Source organism: Echinops telfairi, unplaced genomic scaffold, assembly GCF_000313985.2.
Source record: "Echinops telfairi isolate 266 unplaced genomic scaffold, ASM31398v2 ScPeMD7_3533;HRSCAF=4204_0, whole genome shotgun sequence".
In the NCBI taxonomy this organism is placed as follows: domain Eukaryota; kingdom Metazoa; phylum Chordata; class Mammalia; order Afrosoricida; family Tenrecidae; genus Echinops; species Echinops telfairi.
The window spans coordinates 89,805,288-89,830,768 of NW_022107431.1; the positions used below are offsets into that span (position 1 = coordinate 89,805,288).

At 35.2% G+C, this 25,481-nt stretch overlaps 1 protein-coding gene across 4 annotated transcripts in view; it reads left to right on the forward strand.

Moving 5' to 3' along the window:
• SNX14 (sorting nexin 14) overlaps positions 1–25,481 on the forward strand; it is a 98,175-nt gene that overhangs the window by 34,217 nt on the left and 38,477 nt on the right. For 2 of the 4 annotated variants that reach the window (XM_004696275.4, XM_030886709.2), the window contains exons 5-16: positions 1,150–1,193; positions 3,243–3,330; positions 12,529–12,613; positions 16,335–16,491; positions 17,532–17,607; positions 17,881–17,925; positions 18,016–18,096; positions 18,187–18,301; positions 20,354–20,509; positions 20,863–20,987; positions 21,664–21,722; positions 23,712–23,738. In XM_004696275.4, the coding sequence (XP_004696332.1) occupies positions 1,150–1,193; positions 3,243–3,330; positions 12,529–12,613; positions 16,335–16,491; positions 17,532–17,607; positions 17,881–17,925; positions 18,016–18,096; positions 18,187–18,301; positions 20,354–20,509; positions 20,863–20,987; positions 21,664–21,722; positions 23,712–23,738 (1,058 nt within the window). The remainder of the gene's footprint in view (positions 1–1,149; positions 1,194–3,242; positions 3,331–12,528; positions 12,614–16,334; positions 16,492–17,531; positions 17,608–17,880; positions 17,926–18,015; positions 18,097–18,186; positions 18,302–20,353; positions 20,510–20,862; positions 20,988–21,663; positions 21,723–23,711; positions 23,739–25,481) is intronic. The other 2 variants (XM_004696276.2, XM_030886710.2) reach the window with 1 other exon arrangement.

Sequence of the window (25,481 nt, forward strand, 5' to 3'; positions counted from 1 at the left end):
GAGACTGATGTTGACCATTTGTTTTGTATATATGTGTAATTATATTGAAGAACTTCCCTTCTATTCCTATCTTGCTCAGAATTTTCACTAGGAATGAGTGTTGGATTTTTGTCATGTACATTTTCTGCAACAATTGATATGATCATGTGATTCTTTTATTTGTTTTATTTATTGATACATTGATTATGTTTTCTAATGGTTAATCCTCTGTGCCTACCTGGTGTGAATCCTACCAAAAAGTCTGTGGTTCTTATCTACCAGTTGCTCTGTGGAAGAAAGAAATGGCTGCCTGCTCCTAATGAGATTATAACCTGGGTTACCTAATGAGCAAGTTCTACTCTTATGTAAAAAACAAAACAAGACAAAACAGCCTAACCCCCTGTCATGGAGTCCATTTGACTCCTAGTGACCTTATATATAGGGTTTCTGAGGCTATAAATCTTTACTGGAGCTCACAGCCTCTTTCTCCCGAGTAGTTGCTGGTGGATTTGAACTGTTGACATGGTGCTTAGCAATCCAGTGCTTAGCAGACATCACCACCAGGACTCCTTTTGTGATTTCTATGAATTGGAATTGGTTTGATGGCACCTTAAAAAAATTTTTTGGTGACCTGATACTTTTCTTTTTATTTTGGAAACACTGCCTTAGAAAGAGTGTTAAGAATGTAAAAAGATCGGACAATTATTTCCTTTTTATATAGGACTTTATTTTTGGTTCAGTAAAACTGCAAACTCAGGAACAATTTATGTGTTTTATTTGACTATAGAAATTTTTGGAAATTTGAGGGCTTTTTTAATAATGTTTATTTATTTATTTTTTTTTCTTTTTTAACATTTTATTAGGGGCTCATACAACTGTTATCCCAATCCATACACACATCAATTGTGTAAAGCGCATTTGTACATCGTTTCTCAAAACATTTTCTCTCCATTTAAACCCCCGACATTTTATAATGTTTTAGAATTTTTAATGGATTTCTCATAAGTTTGACATAAGTGTTTTGTCATATGACAGAATGATATTAACAGTCACTATTTGAATATTAAAATTGGTTCTCAGTATTATGTGTTACTAAACAGTACAATTCATTTTTCTAAGATTAGTTTATTAATATATATATGTTTTCCTTTAAAACTATTTTTTATGCAGGTTCTGGAATTAGTGTTGGAAAACTTTGTATATCCATGGTACAGGTATGCTTTTTCTATCTTTTTTCTTTAGTTATACTATCAGAACTCTGTGTGCTAATGTTGTCTTTTACATGTCGACTGATGTTTTTCCAACCTTGGTACTACTGACATTTTGGGACAAATAATTTTCTGCTCTAGGGCATTGCACTATAAATTATAGGGTATTTAACAGCATTTGAAACTTGTTTCTGCTAGATGTCAATAGCACTTCAGTAGATGCCAGAATCTACCCTCTCCCACCCCACCCCAAATAGTTGCAGATATTGTGAAATATTCCCTGGAGGGACCAGGGAAGAAAAATCACCCCTGGTTCAGAATTGCTGATGTAACCACTAAATGAAAGCAAAGGAAAAAAAATCTATACCCAGAGTTATCTTTTGGAAAAAAAGTAACTTGTAAAATTTATTGTCATTCCTAAATACATTTTTTCCACTTTTGAAACAACTACCTTTACAGAAGAGGAATCTATGTTTAGATGCTTTATTAAACTGAAAAGTAATTCTCATAGCATTTTGTTGGTATATTTTTCTAAAGTAACTTTGTTTTTGGTAACTACTGTATAAGTACTAGGTGTGCGGGCCTCACAGGATGTAGAAAATATATCCCTCAAAAATTTAGCATGAGGATCAAAGAGCCAGCTTAAAAATCATTTAGTAAATTAGTAGAAGGGTGCTTTGGGAAGTACATGGAAAAATGGAATTAAAAGGTAGTAGAATTCTTCCATGAACATTTTGAAGTATATTATATGTGTTTCCTGCAATAAATATGCGTGCATAGTTAAATAACTGGGCACTTAAAACCTACCTGACTTAGAATGTAGAAGATCTCATGATACTTACCTTAGTTTTAAATTAATTTGATATATTTTGAATTTTTTAACTAAGAAAAATTAAACCATTTGAGTTCATCTAGGATATGCCAAATCAAAACTTAAACCTACAATTTTTATATATCACATTTTTGTAAAAAGTATTGATTGTTTTATATTGGATTCTATCTTAAATATGGGCTGTTTGCTGTTTAAATAAAGTTGATGATGAGGCCTTTTGTAAAATGAATCCTTTTGTAAAGAGTTGTCTTCCACCCTGACACATTATGGGTCTTCAGAAAATAAGTCATGCTATATTTGTAGATGTCAAAGTGTGTGTGTTCTCTTTCATATAGCTATTGAAACGGTAATAATATCCCCTTCTCTGGGATAAATAGTGGAAAGCATTGCTAATATAATTATCTTCCTTGTCTGCTGAGGGACTTGGCGTTGGGTTATGTATTGGGCTGCTAACTGCAAGTTTGAAACCACCAGCTGCTCAGTGGGAGAAAGATGAGGCTTTGTACTCCCGTAAATCTTTGCAACCTCAAAACCCCACAAGGGCCGTTCCACTCTGTCCTTATAGGACCTCTGTGAGTTGCAATAACTCGATAGCAGTAAGTTTTGAGTGAGACCAACTTTAAGTTCAGGATATCACTCTTATTTCTTGTCTTGATTAGATAGAGAAGTGTTCTTACTTTTTCCAGTGACCTTAAAATTAAGTCAGGACAATGAACTATAGCTTCTCAGAAGAGGATTGTCCAGTTTTCTATTTAAAAATGCTTGAGTTTTAGGCTTCTTCCCCCAAATAGAACACGTGTGTTTTGACTTTCAGAATTAGCTTCTATTATTAATTTATATAAATATTTAAAACATTAAAATTCATAATAATTTAATTCTGTTTCTTCAAATTTTTCTTTGTTCGATTTCTTTGATGATTGATACTTCAGAAAAAAACATTAGTACTTAAGAAATATAACTGTACAATGTGTTTACCTGGAAAAAATACATATTAACATTTAATAGTGATTACGTTTTGGTGTATAAATTGTGAGAAGGGTTTATCTTTTTCCTTATACATTTTTTTTCTTTCAATTTTCGGTGAAATGTATTATTTTTGTATAAATAGAAAAATCGCTTAAGTAAATAGGAAAAAGGAAGTTCTAGACTTCTCTTGGCTTTTAAAAGGTGAAGCTATATAGGTCCCTAAGCTTCTAAATGTTTGTTTTTCTCCTCAATTGAAGGGATGTAACAGATGATGAATCTTTTGTTGATGAGCTGAGAATTACATTGCGATTTTTTGCTTCTGTCTTAATACGGAGGATTCACAAGGTATATGTTTATAATGAGACATTTGGGAGTTTACCATATTATTGTTAATTCAGAGATCTTTTTTAAACACCCATTTTTACTTTCTCCTAATACTTTTTTTTAACATATATTTATTTATTAACATTTTAAAAAGGCATCAAAAGTGGTCCAGCTTTGCTTTTTTAAATTTAATGCTTGGGTATCTTATCTTGGTTTACAAAAATTAGAGATAAAAAGATAGCTTAGAAAATAACAGCTATATTCTAGCTAGAGAAATTTACTGAGTAATGATCATCCTCTACATTAGTTTCAGATCTGTAGTTTGTGTATGTTTGGGTCTTTGCCTACATGTGTTTATGGGGTTGCCGTACTCATGTCTACTGCCTTCTGAATTGAATTCAGTAGGATGGAACAGACTTCAATGAGTTGGTATGTAATATCTCTAACAGTGAGTAAATGAAATCTAGATTAGTCTTGTTAAATGTTTCTGTACACCTATGTAAGAAGTAAACAATATAATCAACCACTGTTGGAAAGATGTTCAAAACATGAATAAAAATATGAATAAAAAGTTCACAAGAGATATGTATAAAGTAGCCAGTGAGCACTTGAGCATACAAGGGCAAGTTAAGAAGTTTTGCTATAAAATCACAAAAATATCAGACACGAAAAAAGTGAAACTATTGTTTTTAGACATAAAATCCATCTGGGTGTATATACTTCTGAGAGTCATGTTTCCATCTCCAGCCATTCCCAAAGAATTCGCACTCGTTGATATCGACCACATCAGAATGGCTGCTTTGGCATCCTCAAGAGACTCAAGTCATGTTCCTTTGAAATGTTGATTTGGGGCAGCAAAAAGACTTGGGAAGGTGCAAGATCAGGGCTGCAGGGTGGTTGGGGTGCCCTCAGACAATGAGCAGAGGTGGTGCTGTGATGGAAACAAATTTCTCAGTGCGACTTGCTCAGCCCGTTTTCTCACCAAACCATTTTCTGTTTTCTTAAAATATTTTCATAATTAGCCCAGCAATTGTCCTGTATTCTTGAAGAAAAATGAAAACCCCTTATTTCCAAGCAGGGTCATATTTACAAATCCATAGTTAGGATTTCAATAGACATATATTGAGGATACACGATTCAATCCATAACTCCATACTGTTCGCTTACGTAAAGTGTAAAATTCAGTAGTGTTTAGTATATTCACAGTAGTACTTCCTTCTCCACAATCAGGTTTAGAATACTTTCAAAAAGACTTTACCCGTTAGCCATTAGGCCCCAGAACTTCTTTACACCGGACATCATCAGGGTGCCTCAGTCTTTATAGACTTTATCTGTTTTGGGCATGTCATATAAATGGAATCATATAATATATAGTTTGTTGTGACTGCTGGTTTTCACTTAGCATGGTGCTTTTAAGGCTTGTTCATGCTGGCAGGTTGTAGCATATGTCAGTATTTTATTCTTTTTTATGACTAAATAATATTTCCCTATATGGAGACACACACACAAATATAACAGTTTGTTTTCCCATCATCTTTGATATTTGAGTTGTTTTCAGCTTTTGCTTGCTAGCAATACTACTGTCAGCAGTTGTGTACAGGTGTTTGGATGGATATGTGTTTATATTTTCCTTGGATATGTTCCTAGGAATTGAATTGCTACGTAAAATGGTGACTATGTTTAACTCTTTCAGAAATTGTCAAATTGTTTTCCAAAGTGACCACATTATTTTACTTTCCTACCAGCAGTGTATGAGGGTTCCGATTTTTCCACACTTGTTATATGTTTGAGCGAAGCCCTCCTAGTGAGTGTAGAGTGGTATTTCATTGTGGTTTTGGTTTGTATTTCTTTGATGACTAACTTTTTTTGCAAGTAATTTACATATCATATAATTCAGTAGTTCAATCGTCCAATCATATCAAGAAGAATAATAACCCTCACATTAATTTAAGAGTACCCCCTCCCTCACCTTAGAGATGGTTAAATCTTCTTTAAGGTGAATTATGCTATCACAATTTGTTTTAGTGCTCCCTCCCCCTTCCATCTTCATCATTTACTCCTGAAATCCCCTTCCCCACCTCTCATCTACCCCTTACCCCCTGTATTCCCTGTATCTCCTTGTGCCAGTAATTATCATTATGCATCCACTCCTCCTGTGCTTCACAGTTGAGAGACCCAACCGAAAATGTAAAAAACAAAATCGCACTAAGGTGGTAAGGATAAAAGCATAATGATATAAAGACAAAAATAATGCGTAAGAAGGAAGACGCCCAACAACATTAAAAATGTCAGGGAAGAAATTTCTGTCACGGACCCAGTGAGCGATACTTGCACCCTGAACAAATTATTAAGGCCACGTCTATAGGGTGGTCCACTGGCCAAGTATCAAGTTCGCTCCAGCATAATCAAGATTACAGTGGTTTCTGCCTGATAGTGAGGCTATTTGAGACTCTTGCCTGTGGCTGGCTTAGTCTGACTAGATGGGTTTGGGCTCCCACTGTCCCACATAGCCCACCACAAATTGGGTGTTCATAATTTTCGCTCTGATGCTTTTCTCCTCATATTAGAATTTTGTAATTGTCATCTCTGGATCACACAGCTGGTGTGCTTCTTCCGTGGGGACTTAGTTAACTCCTTGCTTAGATGGCTGCTTGTGTGAATATAAGCCTTTAAGACCCCAGACACTATTCTGATTGATAGCTGGGCACCATGTGCTAGCACCACACTTTGCTGTAGCACCCTTATCTTCAGTGGTCATTTCGTGAATGTGAGTGTCCATCAGTGCCACGATGTAAGAACTGATTGTTCTTAAGGTGGGACTGGGATTTAGTGCAAGCCCAAAACCTATTCCTAGATCTATGCCTTTTTAAAAAATTTGTTGTAACTTGGGAGTTAATATGTCATATCATTCGATAGTTCAACCATGCGAAACATAATTGTACAATTGCTTCCATAATCAGACTCCAAACATACTTTTCCTTCCTGGACTTCTTGACATCTGATGACTATGGAGCATGTTTTCATATGTTTACTGACCATTTTAATATTTTATTTAGAGAAATGTCTATTAAGATCCTTCACCCATTTCTTTTTCTGTGTTTTTTTTTAAAAATCATTTTATTAGGGGCTCATACAACTCTTATCACAATCCATACACACATCAATTGTATAAAGCGCATTTGTACATTCATTGTCCTCTTCATTCTCAAAACATTTTCTCTCCACTTAAACCCCGGCATTAGGTCCTCATTTTCCCCCTCCCTCCCCGCTCCCCCTCCCTCATGAGCCCTTGATAGTTTATAAATTGGTATTTTGTCATATCTTGCCCTGTCCGACGTCTCCCTTCACCCACTTTTCGGTTGTCCGTCCCCCAGGGAGGAGGTCACATATAGTTCGTTGTAATCAGTTCCCTCTTTCCTACCCATTCTCCCTCTACCCTCCCTGTTTCGCCACCCACACCACTGGTCCTGAAGGGCTCATCCGCCCTGGATTCCCTGTATTTTCAGTTCGTATCTGTACCAGTGTACATCCTCTGGTCTAGCCAGACTTACAAGGTCGAATTCGAGTCATGGTAGTGGAAGCGGGGAGGAAACATTTAGGAACCAGGGGAAAGTTGTATTTTTCATCGTTGTTACATCGCACCCTGACTAGCTCATGTCCTCCCCGATACCCCTCTGCAAGGGGATCTCCAGTGGCCTACTAATGGGCTTTGGGTCTCCACTGTACACTCCCCTCATCATTCACTGTGGTAAGATTTTTTGTTCTGATGATGCCTTATACCTGATCCCGTCGATACCTTGTGGTTGCATAGGCTGGTGTGCTTCTTCCATGTGGGCTTTGTTGCTTCTGAGCTTGATGGCCGCTTGATTACCTTCAAGACTTTAAGACCCCAGACGCTATACTTTTTGATAGCCGGGCACCATCAGCTTTCTTCACCACATTTTCTCCTTATGCACCCATTTGTCTTCAGTGATCCATTCGACACCTCGTGAACACACAGGTTGATATGTTGTTCCATGTGGGCGTTGTTGCTTCTGAGCTAGATGGCCACCTATTTACCTTCAAGCTTTTAAGACCCCAGACGCTATATCTTTTGATAGCTGGGCACCATCAGCTTTCTTCACCACATTTGCTTATTCACCCTCTTTGTCTTCAGCGGTTGTGTCGGGAAGGCCTTCACCCATTTCTAATTGGATTATTTTAATCATTGACCCTTAAGAGTTCATTGTATATCCTTTATTAGACATAATGACTTGCACATATTTCCTTCCAAAGTTTGGGCTTTTATGTTATATACTCTTCCTTCTCATTTTATCTGGATTACCATCATGGGAGATAGGTGATCAGTTTGCCCATTTTATAGGGAGTTAGTGACTTTGTCTAAGTGTTAGTTACATTAATAAGCAAAGAATTAGGCCTGGGTATGTTAGTCCTAATAGATTGTTCCATCATCAATACCATTGCCTGAATAAATTTCTAGTTTAGGAATAATGAGAGGAAAAAAAAGAAATAATGAAAACAAATATTTGTTTAGCATTTTTTGCCTCACCAATGCTTTGTTTTGTCAGTTTAGTGACAAACCCTTTATTTTAGCATTTTGATTCTGAAGTCTCTAAAATGGAATTTATGATTGAAAATCTATTCTTGGAAATAAGTATTCTTAGAATTAAAACTTTTATGAAACATTTGGAAACTAAGTCATTGTTTATTTGAAAAGCATGAGTATAATTTATAATCATGAATACAAAATATCGAAGGATAAATGAACAGCGTTATTTTGCAGAGGCACAGTATATTTATAGCAAAAATATCCACTTGTAATGAATATATTTGATTTTGTAAAACCAAAAGATATATATAAACTGCTCTGGACTTTACCAGTTTCTCTCACTGCCATTGAGTCAGTTCTGACGCATAGCCATTGCACGGTCCAACTGCCCCTGTGGTTTTCTAAGCCTGTAGCTATTACTGTAGTGGAAAGCCTATGTTTCTTCTTTGGAGCAGCTGGTAGTTTTGCACTTCTGACCTTGGGGCTAGTGGCCCAATGTGTAACTACTGTGCTACCACAAAATGGGAGTTATGCTCTATCACTATATGATTTATTTCCCTATGTGAGTGTCACTGAATTTGTTTCTCTAGTCAACCCAGCCTCACACACCCCCCTTAAAATATATGTCACCTTGGCTAGGCCATGACTTTATACTATTTTCTTAATATGGAATTTAAAAAGAATTGAAAGTTCACAAACATGTCAACACTACTGCGATATAATCTTTGATACTATTTTCTTAATATGGAATTTAAAAAGAATTGAAAGTTCACAAACATGTCAACACTACTGCGATAAAATCTTTGATACAGGGAAAATAGGATACATTTTATGGTAAAAATGTAACATAGCAGAAGGTAAATGTTTTAAAGTCCAGTAAACATGATTTTTGTTGATTTATTTTCTATAAATAGTTTATATTCAGTTATTTCATTTATTGCCTCTCGTATATGCACATAAGCCTTCAATCGTCCACCACAAATCCACCATAGGCTGTGTTTTAATATATCTTAAAATCAGTCTTCATCTTGTAAGCTGGGTAAAAACTGAATTTTCACGTGGCTTCTTGGTAAGCACCTTTGTTGTTAGGTGTGTTTTATCTCTTTGTTGATAGTGCTGCTATAACAGAGTGGCCTTAACAAACACATTTGTTCTCTTACAGTGTAGAAGACTAGGAGTGTGAATTCAGGCCACCACTTGTAGGGGAAGGCTTTCTGTCACTGTTAGATCGGGAAAGGTTCTTTTCAACATCTGTGGATTTGGAGTCCCTTGGAGATCGCCATGAGGGTTGGCCTAAATCTTCTCTTGGGTCTAGGAGATTCACAGCTTTGGGTCCAAAAGACTTGTTCTGGATCTTCTTTCCTAGTAGTACCAAGGTTCCTCTTCTGTGCTCCATTTCTATTTCCTTCCCTTTCTTGTCATGTAACCACACCTTAGGTGGGAATACCCCTTTCAGTCAGGGTATAACCTGATTAAAAATGTTACATTCAGTCCCCTTTTAACGGATTGACTGATTACATTAGATCACATCTTGGAGATGATGACATTATTTTGCAGTTGTCAAATTACATCATTACATTACATTACCTAACTGCCAAACTACTGGGAGTCATGGCCTAGCCAAGGTGACACATATTTTAAGAGGGTGTGTGAGGCTGGGTTGACTAGAGAAAACAAATTCAGTGACACTCACATAGTGTATGAGAGAGCTTTATATCAAGAAGTAATTATGTATCAAGCAAACATCCCATCCCAGTCCAGAGCAAATTCATAAATACTTGTTCTTAAGTCCCTCTTCAGACTCTCACAGCCACATGCAATGATGCAGAATACAGGAAGATCACAGGCCAGTGTGTGCAAGGCTATGGGGATCCAAAGGTGGCTGTACAGCTCACAAGGCTCGCTCAAATCTCGAGAGGCTCACCACGGGAAGGGGAAAGCAGAGAGGGGGATGGACAGCCCCCAGAGAGCCGTTCATCTTGGTTGCTTCTCCAAAGGAAGTCGGCAAGCTGCGACCTGATGAACAGGTTAAACTGCACCCACATCTTCTTACAGGTGCTAGTAGAACAGAACTTCCCAGTCCTGCACCGCTGTGTTCACGGTTGTTACTGTGTTTGAGCCCCTTGTTGCAGCCATCATGTCAGTCCATCTCTTTGAGGGTCTTCCTCTTTTTCACTGACCCTCTCCGTTACCAAGCATGCTACCTTTGTCCAGGGACTGGTCACTTCTGATAACATGTCCAAAGTGTGTGAGACAAAGTCTTGTCATCCTCACTGTTGAAGAGTTCTGGCTGTACTATTAAGAGATTGGTTCACTCAAGGAGTCCATGAAGTATTCAGTATTCTTCACTAACATCTTAATTCAAACGTAGTGTTTGCTTCTTTGATCTTCCTTACTCCTCTTTCATCCTTCGTATGTACATGAGGCCATTGAGAATACTGTGGTTGAGATCAGTGAACTTAAGTCATCAAGGTGGAATCTTTGCTTTTTAATAGTTTAAAGTGGTCTTTGACAGCCCAATGTTAATATGTTGATTTTTTTCCCTTTACTTTTTATCTGGGTGAAAATTTGTACAGAGCAAATTGATTTTCCATTCAACAATTCATGAACATTGTGATTTGTGACATCGCTTGGATTTCCCCACTGTAACAGCACTCTTCTATTTTCTTCCAATGATTACTATTTCCACTCATCCTCTTTGTTCCTGTACCTTCTTGCTTTCCAGGCTTTATCCCTGGGCATATGTTGCGTTTTTAGTTCATGCAAGTGACTGTTCTGAGAAATGTGTACCTCCCTGTTGTTCATCTTACAGACATGCCTATTTTTTGACTAAGGTGGGTCTGGTGGTGCTGTCAGGCCAATGTCAGACTGTTGAACTCAAGCTTGAACTGCAGTTCAAGCCCATTAGCCACTCCTCAGGAAGAAGTTGAGGCTGTCTGCTCCCAGGAAGGTTTGTAGCCTAGGAGACCCTGTATCGGGCCTGCTATTTTCATAATCAACTCTATGGCAATGCTTTTTAAATTTTTATTGTTTGGCTAAAACTTGAACCAGGGATGCAATTTCAGTTCCAGGATTAAAGGATAACAAAAGGCCTTCGTCCTGGGGGTTCCACCAGTGTAAGCCTGGTTATTCTTGGGATTTTGAGTTTTAGTTCATACTTTTCTCAGACCTTCTTTGGTGGCCTCCTTGTAGAGTGGTTGTCAGTGGTAGCTGACACCATCTCTTTACATCTCTTCTCAGGGTCATGGAAGTAGGGACTCATGTTCGAATGACCCTTTCACAGGGGTCGCCCGATTCATAACAGTAGCAAACGTACAGTTATGAAGTAGCAATGAAAATAATTTTATGGTTGGGGGTCACCACAACATGAGGAACTGTATTAAAGGGTCACGGCATTAGGAAGGCTGAGAACCACTGCCTTAGACTAAGGTCCTGAGCTCCTAAGCCCAGTGACTTACACCCTCAAACTGTTTTGTGAAGGCAAAGGCATTTTCATAACTTAGTCCTTGCATGCTCTACTATATTCATGAATATATTTGCAGTACATTGAAATACATATATAGTAATATCCTCTGTCAAATCTCTATTATCATGGAGATAGTCCCATTCATCTTCCCATACCTTTGCAGCTTACATGTCTGTGTGTCTTCTCATAGATTATTGTTATTATTGTTATTGCAAGATTGTATACGCAATAGTATATACCTCCATTGTCTTTTAATTCTCTTGCTCTTCCTAGTGTCTTCCTTTGTCCTGGTCATTTTGTACCGACTTCCACTTTATTGTATATTGCTTCTCCCTTCCAGTTAATTCCTGTCCGTTCTCTAGTTTAATTTACCCTTCCTGCACCTTAGTCCTCATGATGCCTTCTTTGCTTTTTAACACTTTACAGAGGTCTTTTGCAGATTTGCCCAATGCAGGATGTAGTCAGTTCTTGACTCCTGCTTTCATGGGTGTTTATTGGCTCTCTAAGAAAGATGAAATCCTTAACAATTTCAATCTTTTTTCAGTTTGGTCCAGCTGTTAGGATTTTTGTTTTCCTTTTGTTGAAGAGTAATCCATATACTGGTCATTAGTCAGTGCTTCAAGTGCTCTTTCCTGTCAGTAAGTATGGTTTTGTCATTTTGCGTATTGCAGGGTTTTAGTCTTCCTCTAATCCTGATGGCTTGTTTGTTTTTCTTCACATAGTCTAACTTCTTGGATTATTTGCTCACCATATAGAGTAAATCAATGTGATGAAAGGCTACAACCCTGGTACATTCCTTTCCTAATTTTAAGCCATGCAATATCTCTTTGTTTTTATCAGAAGACTGCCTCTTGGTCTTTGTACAGGTTCTACATGAGTTTGGGTAGACGTTAAAACCCCTAGGAAATAAGTTCCTGGAGATTTTTTGCTTGGAATGCACACAGAACATCACAAAAAGAAATGTTAATAGGAAGAACTTAGTATTAATGTGTGTATATTAAGAGACATTTTATTACTGTGAAAGAAAAACTCTAGTCCTTTAATTAATATGATTCAATGGGATATAAAGTGCCTTTAAGTGATATATTTTTTTAAGATTTTAAGTAATACCTTTAATTTTTAAGGTATATTTCAATGCCCTAGTGATATTGTTTCTGTCAATGTATCTTGGTTGTTTTAAAATTTTAATGTTGAATTTTTCTAGGTGGATATTCCATCTATTATAACCAAGAAACTATTAAAAGCAGCAATGCAGCATATAGAATTGATAGTTAAAGCCCGACAAAAAGGTAATAATACAGTTTCTTGCCACAGATTGAATGATTTCATTTTTATTTATTTATCCTTAATTTCTTTATCATTTTACTGGGGGCTCGTACAGCTCTTATCACAATCCATACATCCATCCATTGTGTCAAGCACATTTGTACCTATGTTGCCATCATCAAATGATTTCATTTTTATATACTCGATATTTTACTTGAAATATTTGACCCTGAGTACTGATAAATTAACTGATATTTTTGCAAGTGCTGTTTTTTAAACTGAAATCCCTTTTAGTCATTATATGTTGACAGGTACAGCTGACTCAAATGTTTTGTTTAATGTTGGCAAGAGGGGGTTATTTGCTACCACAATCCATGCTAAAATAAAATAATTACGTTCATTATTAACATAGTTATTAATAAAATCCAAAGAATGAGGGACCAGATAATTACAATGACTCTAATTTCATATGAAGGTCCTGACTGATGTTCTAAATATTATGATAGTGAAGTAGATAGACTTGTAAAAAGAGTTTTAATTTCTGAATTTTTCTTTTAAGCTTTTAAAAATATTTCATTTTTTAATGTATGACTTTAATTTTTAAATTCCTTGGCTGCACAATTACACCTAATTCACTAAATAATGAGAAATAATAATTAAGCAATAATAATTTACAGTTTCCTCATCCTTAGGCATTCTTACTCTCTTGGTACTCTATGACTAATCAGACATTTGAGAATACGAATTATATAGAGGATTTCTGTCTGTATAATAGTAGCATGGCCCTCTGAAATATTGAAATACTGGTTTAATTTATATTTTACTGATTTCCTTTTATAGATCTTTCTTTGTCATGGAAAGTCATGAGTATTCATGGAAATTGTCAAAGGAAATGTCAATGTGACTTTTTTTTCATTTTTCGTTTCAAAATTTATTTCTTCTATTTCCTTTTATTTTTTATGGTTTTATTAGCATATAATTCACATATACAATTCAGTTCAATCATATTAAGAAGAGTTGTTCAGTCATCACCACAAGCCCACTTTAGAACTTTTTTTTTTTCTTGTACTTTCTGTAATTACTGCCTCATCTACCCCCACCCTAGTCTTCGCTGCCATACCCCTAAGAAGCTATTAATCCATTTACTGTCTCTATAAAATTACTCATCCCAGATGTCATAGAGAAACACACACACACACAATAAGTAAAATGAAAAACCTCAATAGAAAAGAAAGCAGAAAATCTTAAAAATTAGAACAAGTTTAAAATGTTTCAAAAGTGAGATCAAATGATAAGTTGTTAAAGTGTGTGTATGTGTGTTCTGAAAATGATCAGCTGTGATTAGGTAATAGATATAGTGATGATTAATTGGAATACCCATGCTGTTTTCTAACATCTCTATTTTGCTTATATCCTCTATTTAATTTAAGGTATTTTTCCTCTGTATTATTTTGTTTTTTCCCCCTGAGCTGTTTAGTTTCTCATTCATTTGTTATTTTCATTATATACTGTTGAGTTGATTCAGACTTAGTGATCTTAAATGACAGCGAATTTGCCCCGCAGGGGATCTGAGGCTATCATTTTACAGGAGCAGATTGCCAACAATTTTTTCCCAAGGAGCAACTGGTGGGTTCAAACCACTGACCTTTTCGCTAAGTGCTTTTGCCATTGTGCCCTCACTCATATCTAACAGATACTGAGCAGATTTCTCTGTAGTGATTTTATATATATATATACACACACACACATATATATACACACACATATTAGTGATTTAACATATTTTTAAGTTATAATTATTTTACTAATTATTTAGTGAATTAATATAAATATGTGTAAATGCTTAATCACATCAAATATTATGTATTTTACATGATTTTTTCATGTTAATTACTACTTAGTTCTTTCTGAACCATAGTTTAAAAATTTAATTAACAATTAATTAAATTTTAGGTATAATTCTGCGGCTCTGCTTTATTTGCATAAATAAATGGAATATGATTTTTTCCAATTAGTGCCTATGGTACAGGTAAACTAAACTAAATTGGAGGATTGTTCTCACTCATAGATACTTATTTTGAGTTTACAGAAATGCTTTCAGATTCACGTTCATGATCCCAAAATTTATTGAACTGAAGTTGATCCAGACTCATAGTCAGCCCCTTTGAGTTTCTCAGACTGTACCTTCTTACTGGAATAGAAAGCTTTTTCTTTCTTCTGCGGGAGCCTCGTGATTTCAAACGTTTCACCTTACAGATAGCAGCCCAATATATAACCACTACACCACCATGGCTTTCCTACTGATTCCCAGTGGGCAGGTTATTACCCTCATTTTGCTGACATTGAAACTGAGGCTCAGAGAATTACATAATTTCTTCAGAGATCATATCAGTTGTTAAAAAGCTTAGCTTAAACTTAGTTCAGCTTGATCTTCTGATTTTAAAATCCAAGCTTAAAATAATAGAGTCTTTGAAGTCCTGCACCCCTCATTCTGGGCGGGGGGGCGGGAGTGGGGGGGGAAGCTTGGCAAATAAAAGTGAAATGCATTTCTTGTAAATGCTAATGCTCCTTTTTTACAAATAAATACGTTTATTGGGGGCTCTTATAACAATCCGTACATTAGTGGTATCAAGCACATTTATACACATGTTGCCATCATCATAAATGCTCATTCTTATCTGTCAACCCTCAGACCCAGCAGAGCTTCATTCACTGTCTTAGTAACCAAACCATTCAAATGAACACACTGACCTTTTTTTAAAAATGTGCTTGTGTTCTTTTTCAGTAAAAATAGATGTAACTGTTAAAAAATAAATGCCTTTTGAATGAAAGTTAAGATCCTTATGTAGACTTCATTATTTTAAATCATGGCATCGAATACAGAAAGGTAAAATATGATTTGGCTTTCTACGGAGGCTTTTGATGTCTGTAAAAAGTAATAGTAAGGATATTAATTGTGAATTTTGATTTATTGCTTGACCATTTTATTTATTTGGGGAGGGGCTTGTTATTGTTTGACATGAACTTGTTTGTCACAAGACTCCAAGTCCATTTCAGTTTCACTTTCCCCTTTTGTCTTTAAGCCGCTCAGACCACTGTTTAGGTTTGAGGGATAAGGGTGCTTGGCCTTTTTAAAAAAATTCTACTAATACCATTTTATCATCCATTAATACTTATTAAGCAATCTGCTTTTTAATGGTATTGACCTTTTTGTTATAGTTTTTAGTCAGAAGATAAAAGATGCATCAAAACAAATGTTCATGTAAAAATGGAATGAGAAGATAATGAAAACAAAAGATGGTGAAATTTTCCTACACATTTTTTGAAGCTTCCTTGTACAGAATTTAATGAAAGAAGCTGTATTGCATTTACTATAAGTGTCTAAAAGATTACCTGGGTGATATTGCTGTGGAAGCAGATACTCTTAAAATTAAAGAATTTTGAATTAGGGTACTTTCATTTTACACAGGATGGACAAGAGGTATATGTGCTAAGAGACCATTTTCCATAGTTTTTTCATTTCTGTCATTAGTTTTTGCTATTTAGTATAAATTTTATTGCAAAATAAGCAAACTTCCAGCAAAGAAGAATTTCTAATTCTATGTGCAAAAAGTTTCCCTCTAAAATGGTTATTGGATATAGAGGAAAAAGGGAAAGGAATGACTTGGGTAAATGATGTTTCATTGGCTAGTGGATATGTATTAATGTGGCTTAGCCAGTTATATTTCTTGTGTCTATTTACAGTAAAAAATACAGAGTTTTTACAGCAGGCTGCTTTAGAAGAATATGGTCCAGAGCTTCATGTGGCTCTACGAAGTCGAAGAGACGAATTACACTATTTAAGGAAACTAACTGAACTGCTTTTTCCATATATTCTGCCTCCGAAAGCAACGGATTGCAGGTATTGAATAGTCTAGAAAATATCATAGCAGTCAGCATTTGCTTATCATGCCATATGTACGCTGTTTGTTATTCTTAATCTTAGCCTCTGAATTGGATACTTTTTCATTTAAAAAAATATCATTTATTAAGTCTGAAATGTCAGTTAATATATGACAGTGTTTGTTATTAACTGTGTTAGTTGTCAAAATGTGTTGTGTTGCTTTGAATTTTTTTCCTTGAAAACAACGGAAGTAAAAAATGTGAACACAACTAAATTTTGTTTGGAATCATGATACTTTGTTATTTCCTTAGTATTTTTATTTAAAGATAGGCACATTGTGACTCACATTGGCAGAAAAAAACACTTCAAACAAATTATCTACACAGGTTTGAATATTAAGGGATCAGCTGGGAAGAGTAATTAGATACCATCTCATTCATGTAGCCTCCTGTTTTTTCTTGGTCGGACCATGTTTAGGTTCATAAGGTCACCTTGCTACTTCTACCCGAGTACTCCTTGGATGAGAAACCAGGACTTATTTTGTAATAAGTTTTAATATTTAAATATTTCAAATATTTTAAACACTTAGAATGTTTAAATATTATAATTAAAATGTAATTATAACACTAAACATTTTAACATTAAGATAATTATAACATTAAATTTTATAATAATCAAGCCTTGTAATTAAAAGATAATTATAACATTTTAAGTATTGATTAAAGATACATTAAGCATTTCAAAAATTTTAAAAATTCCTAAACATTATTTCCTAATGTTTACCCAAGTTCTTCCTGCTATGAAAATACTTTTTTTCCTCTTACATGTTAATTCTCTTTTAACAAAGTAAGAGTCCAAGTCCTTGGTCATTCAAACTATGGTCTGTGAACGAGCAGCGTTATTGGGAGCTTGTTAGAGATACAGAATCTTGAGCCTCACTCCAGATCTACTGAACCATAATTTTCATTTTAACAAGATCCCTAGTAATTCATATACATATGAAAGTTAAGAATTGCTGTATGTCACTAAATAAATTAAAAAAAAATTTTTTTTTCCAGATCTCTGACCTTACTGATAAGAGAAATCCTGTCTGGTTCTGTGTTCCTTCCTTCTTTGGATTTCCTTGCTGATCCAGTAAGATTTTAAAGAAACAGAATGTTTTATATGCATTTTAAATGCCAATGTCAAAGTAGCTTTTTATTGCCCAATTTCACAAAGGCTGAAATATCCTGTGTTGTGGGTTTTTAAAGTGTCTCCCCTCTGTACTACAGAAATGCAGATGCCTTACCACTGTTTTTATTTGCTTCTACATGTTTCTAGAAATTTGTGAAATAAGGATAAAAGTTCAGAATTCTGGACAGGATAATAATGGAATTGTAAAAATTTGTGTTTATAATTTTCCACTAGGATACTGTGAATCATTTGCTTATCATCTTCATTGATGACAGTCCAGTGAGTATTGAGCATATTAGAAAACATTTCCATGCCATCAAATCAAGGGGATTTTTTTTTTCTAAATTGATCCATTTCCTTTTTTCAAAGCCTGAAAAAGCAACCGAGCCTGCTTCCCCGTTGGTTCCATTCTTGCAGAAATTTGCAGAACCTAGAAATAAAAAGCCATCTGTAAGTATTTTCAGCAATTACTTGATTTACATTTGAAGAAGCAATATTCAGAGAGTATTCATATGGACTTACTATTCCTCTTGTGTCAAGGTGCTGAAGTTAGAATTGAAGGAAATCAGAGAACAACAAGATCTTTTATTTCGTTTTATGAACTTTCTGAAACAAGAAGGAGCAGTTCATGTTTTGCAGTTTTGTCTGACTGTGGGTAAGGCTTACTTGCGTGCTCTACATACCAAAATCAGTTTAAAATTTCTTGGTGATTTTGATCAGATTCTGCATTGTGGTAATAAAATCTATCATTGTACTCAATCTCATTTTTCAGATATTAAGACACCTTGTTGCGTTGAGGTTACGTGTTGGGCTGTTAACTTCAAGGTCAGCAGTTCGAGACCACCAGTCACTCTGCAGTAGAAAGATGAGGCCTGATACTCCCGTAAAAAATTATAGAATTCACTCAGCAACTCACTGCCATTGAGTCATTGCTGACTTACAGAGAACCCCTTCCGGGTTTCTAAGACTGGAGCTGTTTATGGGAGTAGAAAGCCCAGTCTTTCTGTAATCTTAGAAACTCACAGGGGTACTTCTGCCCTGCCTTGTAGGGTCACCAAGAGTTGGAATCAACTCAATGGCAGTGAGGTGTGTTTTTTTTAACATACAAAGAACACCTATGAGTTTTTCCCAAATGTCTACTGCCCAGATCGGGACATAATCTTTAACTGACTATGATAAAATCCTATCAGCAGGGAGAGGAAACTCACTTAAAACGCAGTATAATATAATTATAGTATGGACCCAATCAGTAACCAATATTAACAGAACTTTACTATAGTCTTTGTTAAGGGTTGTTTAGTATAGAAATACTTTAGTTATAAATTCTGTAACATCTTGGATTGTTGGATTTTTGTGAAATTTTATGGGCTATGAAAACATTAAATTTCAATGCCCCAATTAATTTTCAAATACAGCTTTCTTAAAAGGTGTAATTTATGCACAGTGGTATATTCAGAACTTAAATGTACAATTTGCTAAGTTTTAACATGTACACATCTGTAGAACCATACCTTTAACAAGATTTAGAATTTCAATCACATCAGAAAGTTCTGTTAAGACTTTTCTCAAGTAATCTACTCCTCACTTGTGCCAAAGCTATCTCACTTAGTCTCATTCTTTCACCTGTTCAGTTTTCTTGCACAAGTGGAATCAAATTTATGTTCTTTTATACCTAGGTTCATTCACTCAGGACAATGCTTTTTAAGGGTGTGTAAGGAGTTTTACTGTTGTTGTGTAAAGAGTCATGGTGGTATAGTGGTTGCGCATTGAGCTGTTCACTGCGAGGCCCACAGTTCAAAACCACCAACCCCTCTGTGGGAGAAAGATGAGACTTTCTACTCCTGTAGAGTTCTAGTCAACCAAACCCAGGGGCAGTTCTACTTGCCGTATAGGGTTACTATGAGTTGGAATCAACTCAGTGACAGTGAGTTTGGGTTTTAGTCTCACTAAACTTCTTATGTTTGTGGATTGGTGGCTCTCATCAATTTTGAATATTCTTGACTTTTCTCTTTAAATATTCTCCCCTACTTTCTTGAGCCTTCTTTTTGTGGGGGAGTCTATTTAATCAAACTAATTTGGTATTATCATATAGGTCTTAAATGCTTTGCTCTAGGTTTGTTATCACACACCCCCCCATTTTTTTAAAGCTCCATTTCCCCCCTCTTTTTGCTTTATTTTTGAATAATGAAGAATTAAGAGAATCAATATTTAGGTTACAGTACTGTTATTTTTCTCCTTAAGATTCACTTCGTCAGACTCTGGGCTTGACCACTGGTGTGTAATTTCCATAGGGGAGGAAAATGTTAAACATACAGACCAGAACTTTAGAAAGTCTTAGTTTTCTTTGTAATTTAATGAACCACATTTCAGAATATTAAATGACTTGATATGAGGTATTAACCTAATATATTCTTTAAGGAAAATTATAGAAATGAGTTTACCATTACAAATTTTAGCAAATTTGTATTATAATGCAAGTATTTTTCTTATAAATACAAAATATTGGGTTGGGTTTTCCTTTTACATGAGTTGCTATTTAACTCCTAATTGAATCTTCTTTTAAATGTTAAATGATTTAATTTGATATTTTTATAATTGCTGCTTTCAAAATTGATTGCAGTGAGAATGGGAAAATGACATTTTAATGAGTTATATTGAAATTATACTAAAATGATGAACTTTTCTTTCTCTTCCTCGGATTTGCTAGAGGAATTCAATGATAGAATTTTGAGACCAGAGTTATCAAATGAGGAAATGCTGTCTCTTCATGGAGAATTACAGAAGATTTATAAAACATATTGTTTGGATGAAAGTATTGACAAAATTAGATTTGATCCCTTCATTGTAGAAGAGATTCAAAGAAGTAAGTTAAACATGAAATACGACTAAATTTATATTTCTTTTGTAGTTTTCAAAGAATTTCCCCACATATCCTCTGTTTATTATCTCAACAGCTATTTGAGCTACATGGGCAACAATTATCTTTTTTTATTGGTGAGACAAAAGCTTGTTAAAAAATTTATTCTTAATTCACATAATTAATAATTAGAACTGGAATTTAGTTCTAGTTTCTCACTCTAGTATGATGTTTACATCTTAGAATGAAGTTTCTGTAAAACCTAGTTTTAGAAATGTTAATACTATAATGAATTTTAAGATAATATATTGGTATTTATGCCATTTTAAATAATTTCTACAATACTTTTTTTTTAATAGTTGCAGAAGGCCCTTATATAGATGTTGTTAAACTTCAAACTATGAGGTGTCTTTTTGAAGCATATGAGCATGTTCTTTCTCTCTTGGAAAATGTGTTTACTCCTATGTTCTGTCATAGCGATGAGGTAAGTCAACACGTTAGTTTTGTTTGAGCATTTTTATATAAAATTTGAGTGCCTCTGATATCATTAGTTGAGTGATTCAAGTAATAAATTAAGACTGAAGTAAAGCAAGATTGAGAAAGTAAATATCCTTAATAGATTGATAGAGATTAGAAGTTAATTGTAAAAACAGCAGTACCCAAACATCATTTTTATGTATCTATTGAAATCAGATTGATCCACCTGATTTGCTGTATGCCTAAATTGTTTTGTATTGCAGTGATAAACATTGTTTCTCTATGTATACAGATTATTTTACAAAGTGGTGGAAGTCATTTTATCCATTTGCAATATTTTAATCTTTATCCTGTGTTTACGGCGCTCTGCTTTGATAGTGGTTATGCACTGGGCTGCTAACCACAAGGTTAACAGTTTGAACCCACAGACTACACTGCAGGAGAAAGATGAGGCTTTTTGCTGCTGTAAAGATTTAGAACCCCTGAAACCCATAGGGACAGTTCTACTTTGCTTTGTGGGGTCACTGTGAGTCAAAATTGACTCAATGGCAGTACATTTTGAGTTTCTTATTTTACTATGGCTGTATTCATTTGATTTAAATAATTCTTTAAATTGGGAAATATAGTAAAGTAGTATTGTCAATGTCAGCTGTGAGTTTAATAAATTATAATTATTTTTAAAGTATTTCAGACAACTTTTAAGAGGTGCAGAATCACCAACACGAAATTCAAAATTCAACAGGTAAGCATATTCAACCATACTTCTATTTTATTTATGCCAGTCAATTTCATGCTTATATCTTTATTGTCTTTTCTGAATGACTGTGTGGTTTCGTTACTACTTAAGTAGACTAAACATTTTATTAATGAACTGTAGTCCTGAACTATCTGTCTTTTGCTTTGCTGTGTGCTGGTGAGGCCGGGGTGTCCTAGACTGTAATCTTTATGGGAGTACATCAACCAAGCCTTTTCTCCTGTCAAGCCGCTGGTGGGTTTGAGCTACCAGTGTTTAGTCACTATGCTCCAAGGGCGCCTTGAAGTACACATTACAACCTAAACTTGCTTGAAATTCTTTGAGAAAAATTTGGTTGGTTAATCTTATAATTAATATATATCAGTAAATATGTGTACATATATCAGTCAGTGCTTGATCATTAGCTTTATTGAGGACTATGAACTACATAAAAGAGCCCTGGTGGCATAATGTTATGAGGTGGGCCACCAACTGTAAGGCTAGCAGTGTGAATTCACCATTTGCTTCTCAGAGAAGGTTTCTACTCTTGTGAAGAGTTTCTGTCTTGGGAGTCCACATGGGCAGTTCTACCCTGTCCTTAGGGTTGCTGTGAGTCAGAATTGACGTGATGGCAGTGAGTGGGTTTGTTCTTAAAGGAGTACATGGAACCTGGTTGCAGTAGTGGTTTACAAATTGGGCTGCTTGTTAACTGTAAGATCAGCAGTTGAAACCACTTAGAGGGAGGAAAAAGACTTTCTGCTCCCATAAAGATTTATAGCTTTAGAAGCTTCAGGGAAGTTTCACTCCGCCCTTTTGGGTCTCTGCATGAGAATAAATTCCATGGTAGTGGTTTGGGTATGGACTATATATGTAAGTGAAATTGACAAACAACTCAAATTATCGACAGTAGTGAAACATTTACTTAATATAAAAAAATAGTCCTGTGTTGCTAACTGAAACGCATCCAGCAGCTCTGAAGGCGAGCAGCCCTGGCGATCAACTTTCATAAATATCACTCCCAAAAAACCCCTCTGGCGCAGTTCCACAATTTACAAACCGCTCTGAAGCAGCAGTAGCCTTGCTTCTTAAAGCAGCATTATGTACCCAATCACAGTGCTTGTTCAGTTGAATGCTTTTCTAAGGACTTTCACCAAAACTTCCAATATCAATGGAGAAACATTTGGAATTTATCTCTTTGTATCTACTTAGGATGTTTGAAATCTCATACTAATATATTGGGTGTTATGAAAATCCTGTATAGGATCAGTTAAGAGGGATTATTCCTATGATCTTAAGACCTGATCTAAATCTAGGCAATGATTTCAGAGATGGAAAAAAGAAGTTGTCATTGTGAGACACTTTTCATTGTCTTCAACATTTTGAAGGCACTTAATATAAAATAAATAGGAAATAATTATGGAATCTTTCCATTTTGAGGGCTGATTATGGTCTTTTAAATTGTATTTTCTTTATATTGATTGACTTTAATATTAGCTGTTGAGGACTCTGCTTCTATGATAATGACTCAGTTAATTATTGAGCTAAGTAAGAGAAATTCTTAACATTGTTTCATTGAGCATTTAGAATGCCTTTGACTTTTGCTCTTAAATGCCTTAGTATGTAAGAGATCTATTTATATATTATCCTTACATTTTATATATTAAATAAGATTTTAGTGCATTAGCAGTAGTCTTCGCTCTGTTTCATTGCATATCCAAAGCAAACGTTTGGCTAACTTTGAGTCCAGTTCTCTTAAATGTCTAAATTAAAACTGTGTGAAGCATGCACAGTACTACTTAGTGTGAACTACAGGAGTGCCGTGTGGAGCACAGGGGCTGTTCAGTCTCTGCGTGTTTTCTGGGCCGTCAAGTACACGGTGTGCCTGAATGAAGGCCACACACTTTGGGGACTTTCATTGTGCTCTAAAATGAACCTTGTTTTTATCTGGGTGTTCCCTCTGTCCTTTCCTTAAATAATTTCACATATCTGTTATTGCAGAGGTAGCCTAAGTTTGGATGATTTTCGGTAAGTGTGAGACAGCATGTGATTCTTTTCAGCATAAATTTTCTGTTTAAGTCCAGAAAATATACCCAAAATGACATAACTATAACTGAAAAGGGGGAGAAATACAAAAACACTCTATTATGCCTTTATAACAATTCTTTGGAATATCCCTTTAAAGTTCGCCCTCTTTTATTCTAGAAGCCACCTTTCTGAAATATATGAAGTGAAATACATGTAGCATTGTTAACATGTCATAAAACAAAAATGTCTTGATACTTGTTTAAGATGTTGTCAGTTAATATCTAACTTAACAAGGCTGTTGATGGGGATCCCACCAGTCAGAATTGACTTGATTGAAACTAGTGATTAGTCTTGCTAAATTACTTGTAAAATTATTTGTTTAATAGCTTTTTTTAAAAAAAAAAAAGCATGTAATAGTGTTTCTGTATTTCTGAGCATAATCACAACTGAAGCTTAAGTATATGTTATATTAAAAAAGCTCAATTGTTTTATATCCTGTCTGGATACTGGACATTAGAATAATCTTGAGAGAGTCTAGATTCTAGAGAGTTTAATAATATTTTGTCAACATATTCATATTTGTCTTTAGGAGCATTTATTTTTTCAGACAGAACTGTCTATAATTTCTGGATTTTAAAGAAAACACTAATTGCTTCGTTAAATAAAATAAGCTTTTTAAGTACTCTTTTATGATTTACTAATTAACATAATTTTTAAAATTTAAAAATCATTTTAGTAATTTTCTGTGATGTGTAAAATGTAATTTTCTCTGATATGGGAAATGTATAGTTCTGTCCAAACTGGGCTTGTGTACTTCAATTTCCATAAAGACTGAGTTGCAGTAAACAATTTAATTTTACTTTGGCCTTCAAAGCAAACCTTTCTCAGATTTTGAAATAGCCTATTTTATTTGGGTATTTATCTCAAATATTATCTCAACTGACATAGTGAACATAAGTTTGTTTTTAAAATCATTTTATTGGGGGCTCATACAACTCTTATCACAATCTATCCATCCATTGTGTCAAGCACATGTGTACATTTGTTGCCATAATCATTTTCAAACATTTTCTTTCTGCTTGAGCCCTTGGTATCAGCTCATTTTTCCCCATCCTTTCCCATCCTCCTTCCCTCCCTCACCCTCGATAATTTATAAATATTGTTATTTTTTCATGCCTTACACTAACCAATGTCTCCCTTTACCCACTTTTCTGTTGTCCGTCCCCCAAGGAGGGGGTTATATGTAGATCCTTGTGATTGGTTCCCTCTATCTCCCCCTACTTTCCCCTTACCCCCCTGGTATCGCTACTCTCATTATTGGTCCTGAGGGGTTTATCTGCCCTGGATTCCCTGTGTTTCTAGCTCTTATCTGTACCAGCGTACAATCTCTGGTCTAGCTGGATTTGTAAGGTAGAATTGGGATCAGGATAGTGGGGGGCAGAAAACATTAAAGAACTAGAGGAAAGTTGTATGTTTAATCGGTACTATATTGTACCCTGACTGCCTTATCTCCTCCTTGCAACCATTCTGTAGGGGGATGTCCAGTTGCCTACAGGTGGGCTTTGGGTCTCTGCTCTGCACTCCCCATCATTTACAATGATATGATACGGGTTTTTGGTGCCTGGGACCTGATCCTATTGACACCTCATGATCACACAGGCTGGTGTGCTTCTTCCATGTGGACTTTGTGGCTTCTCAGCTAGATGGACACTTGTTTATCTTCAAGCCTTTAAGACCCCAGAC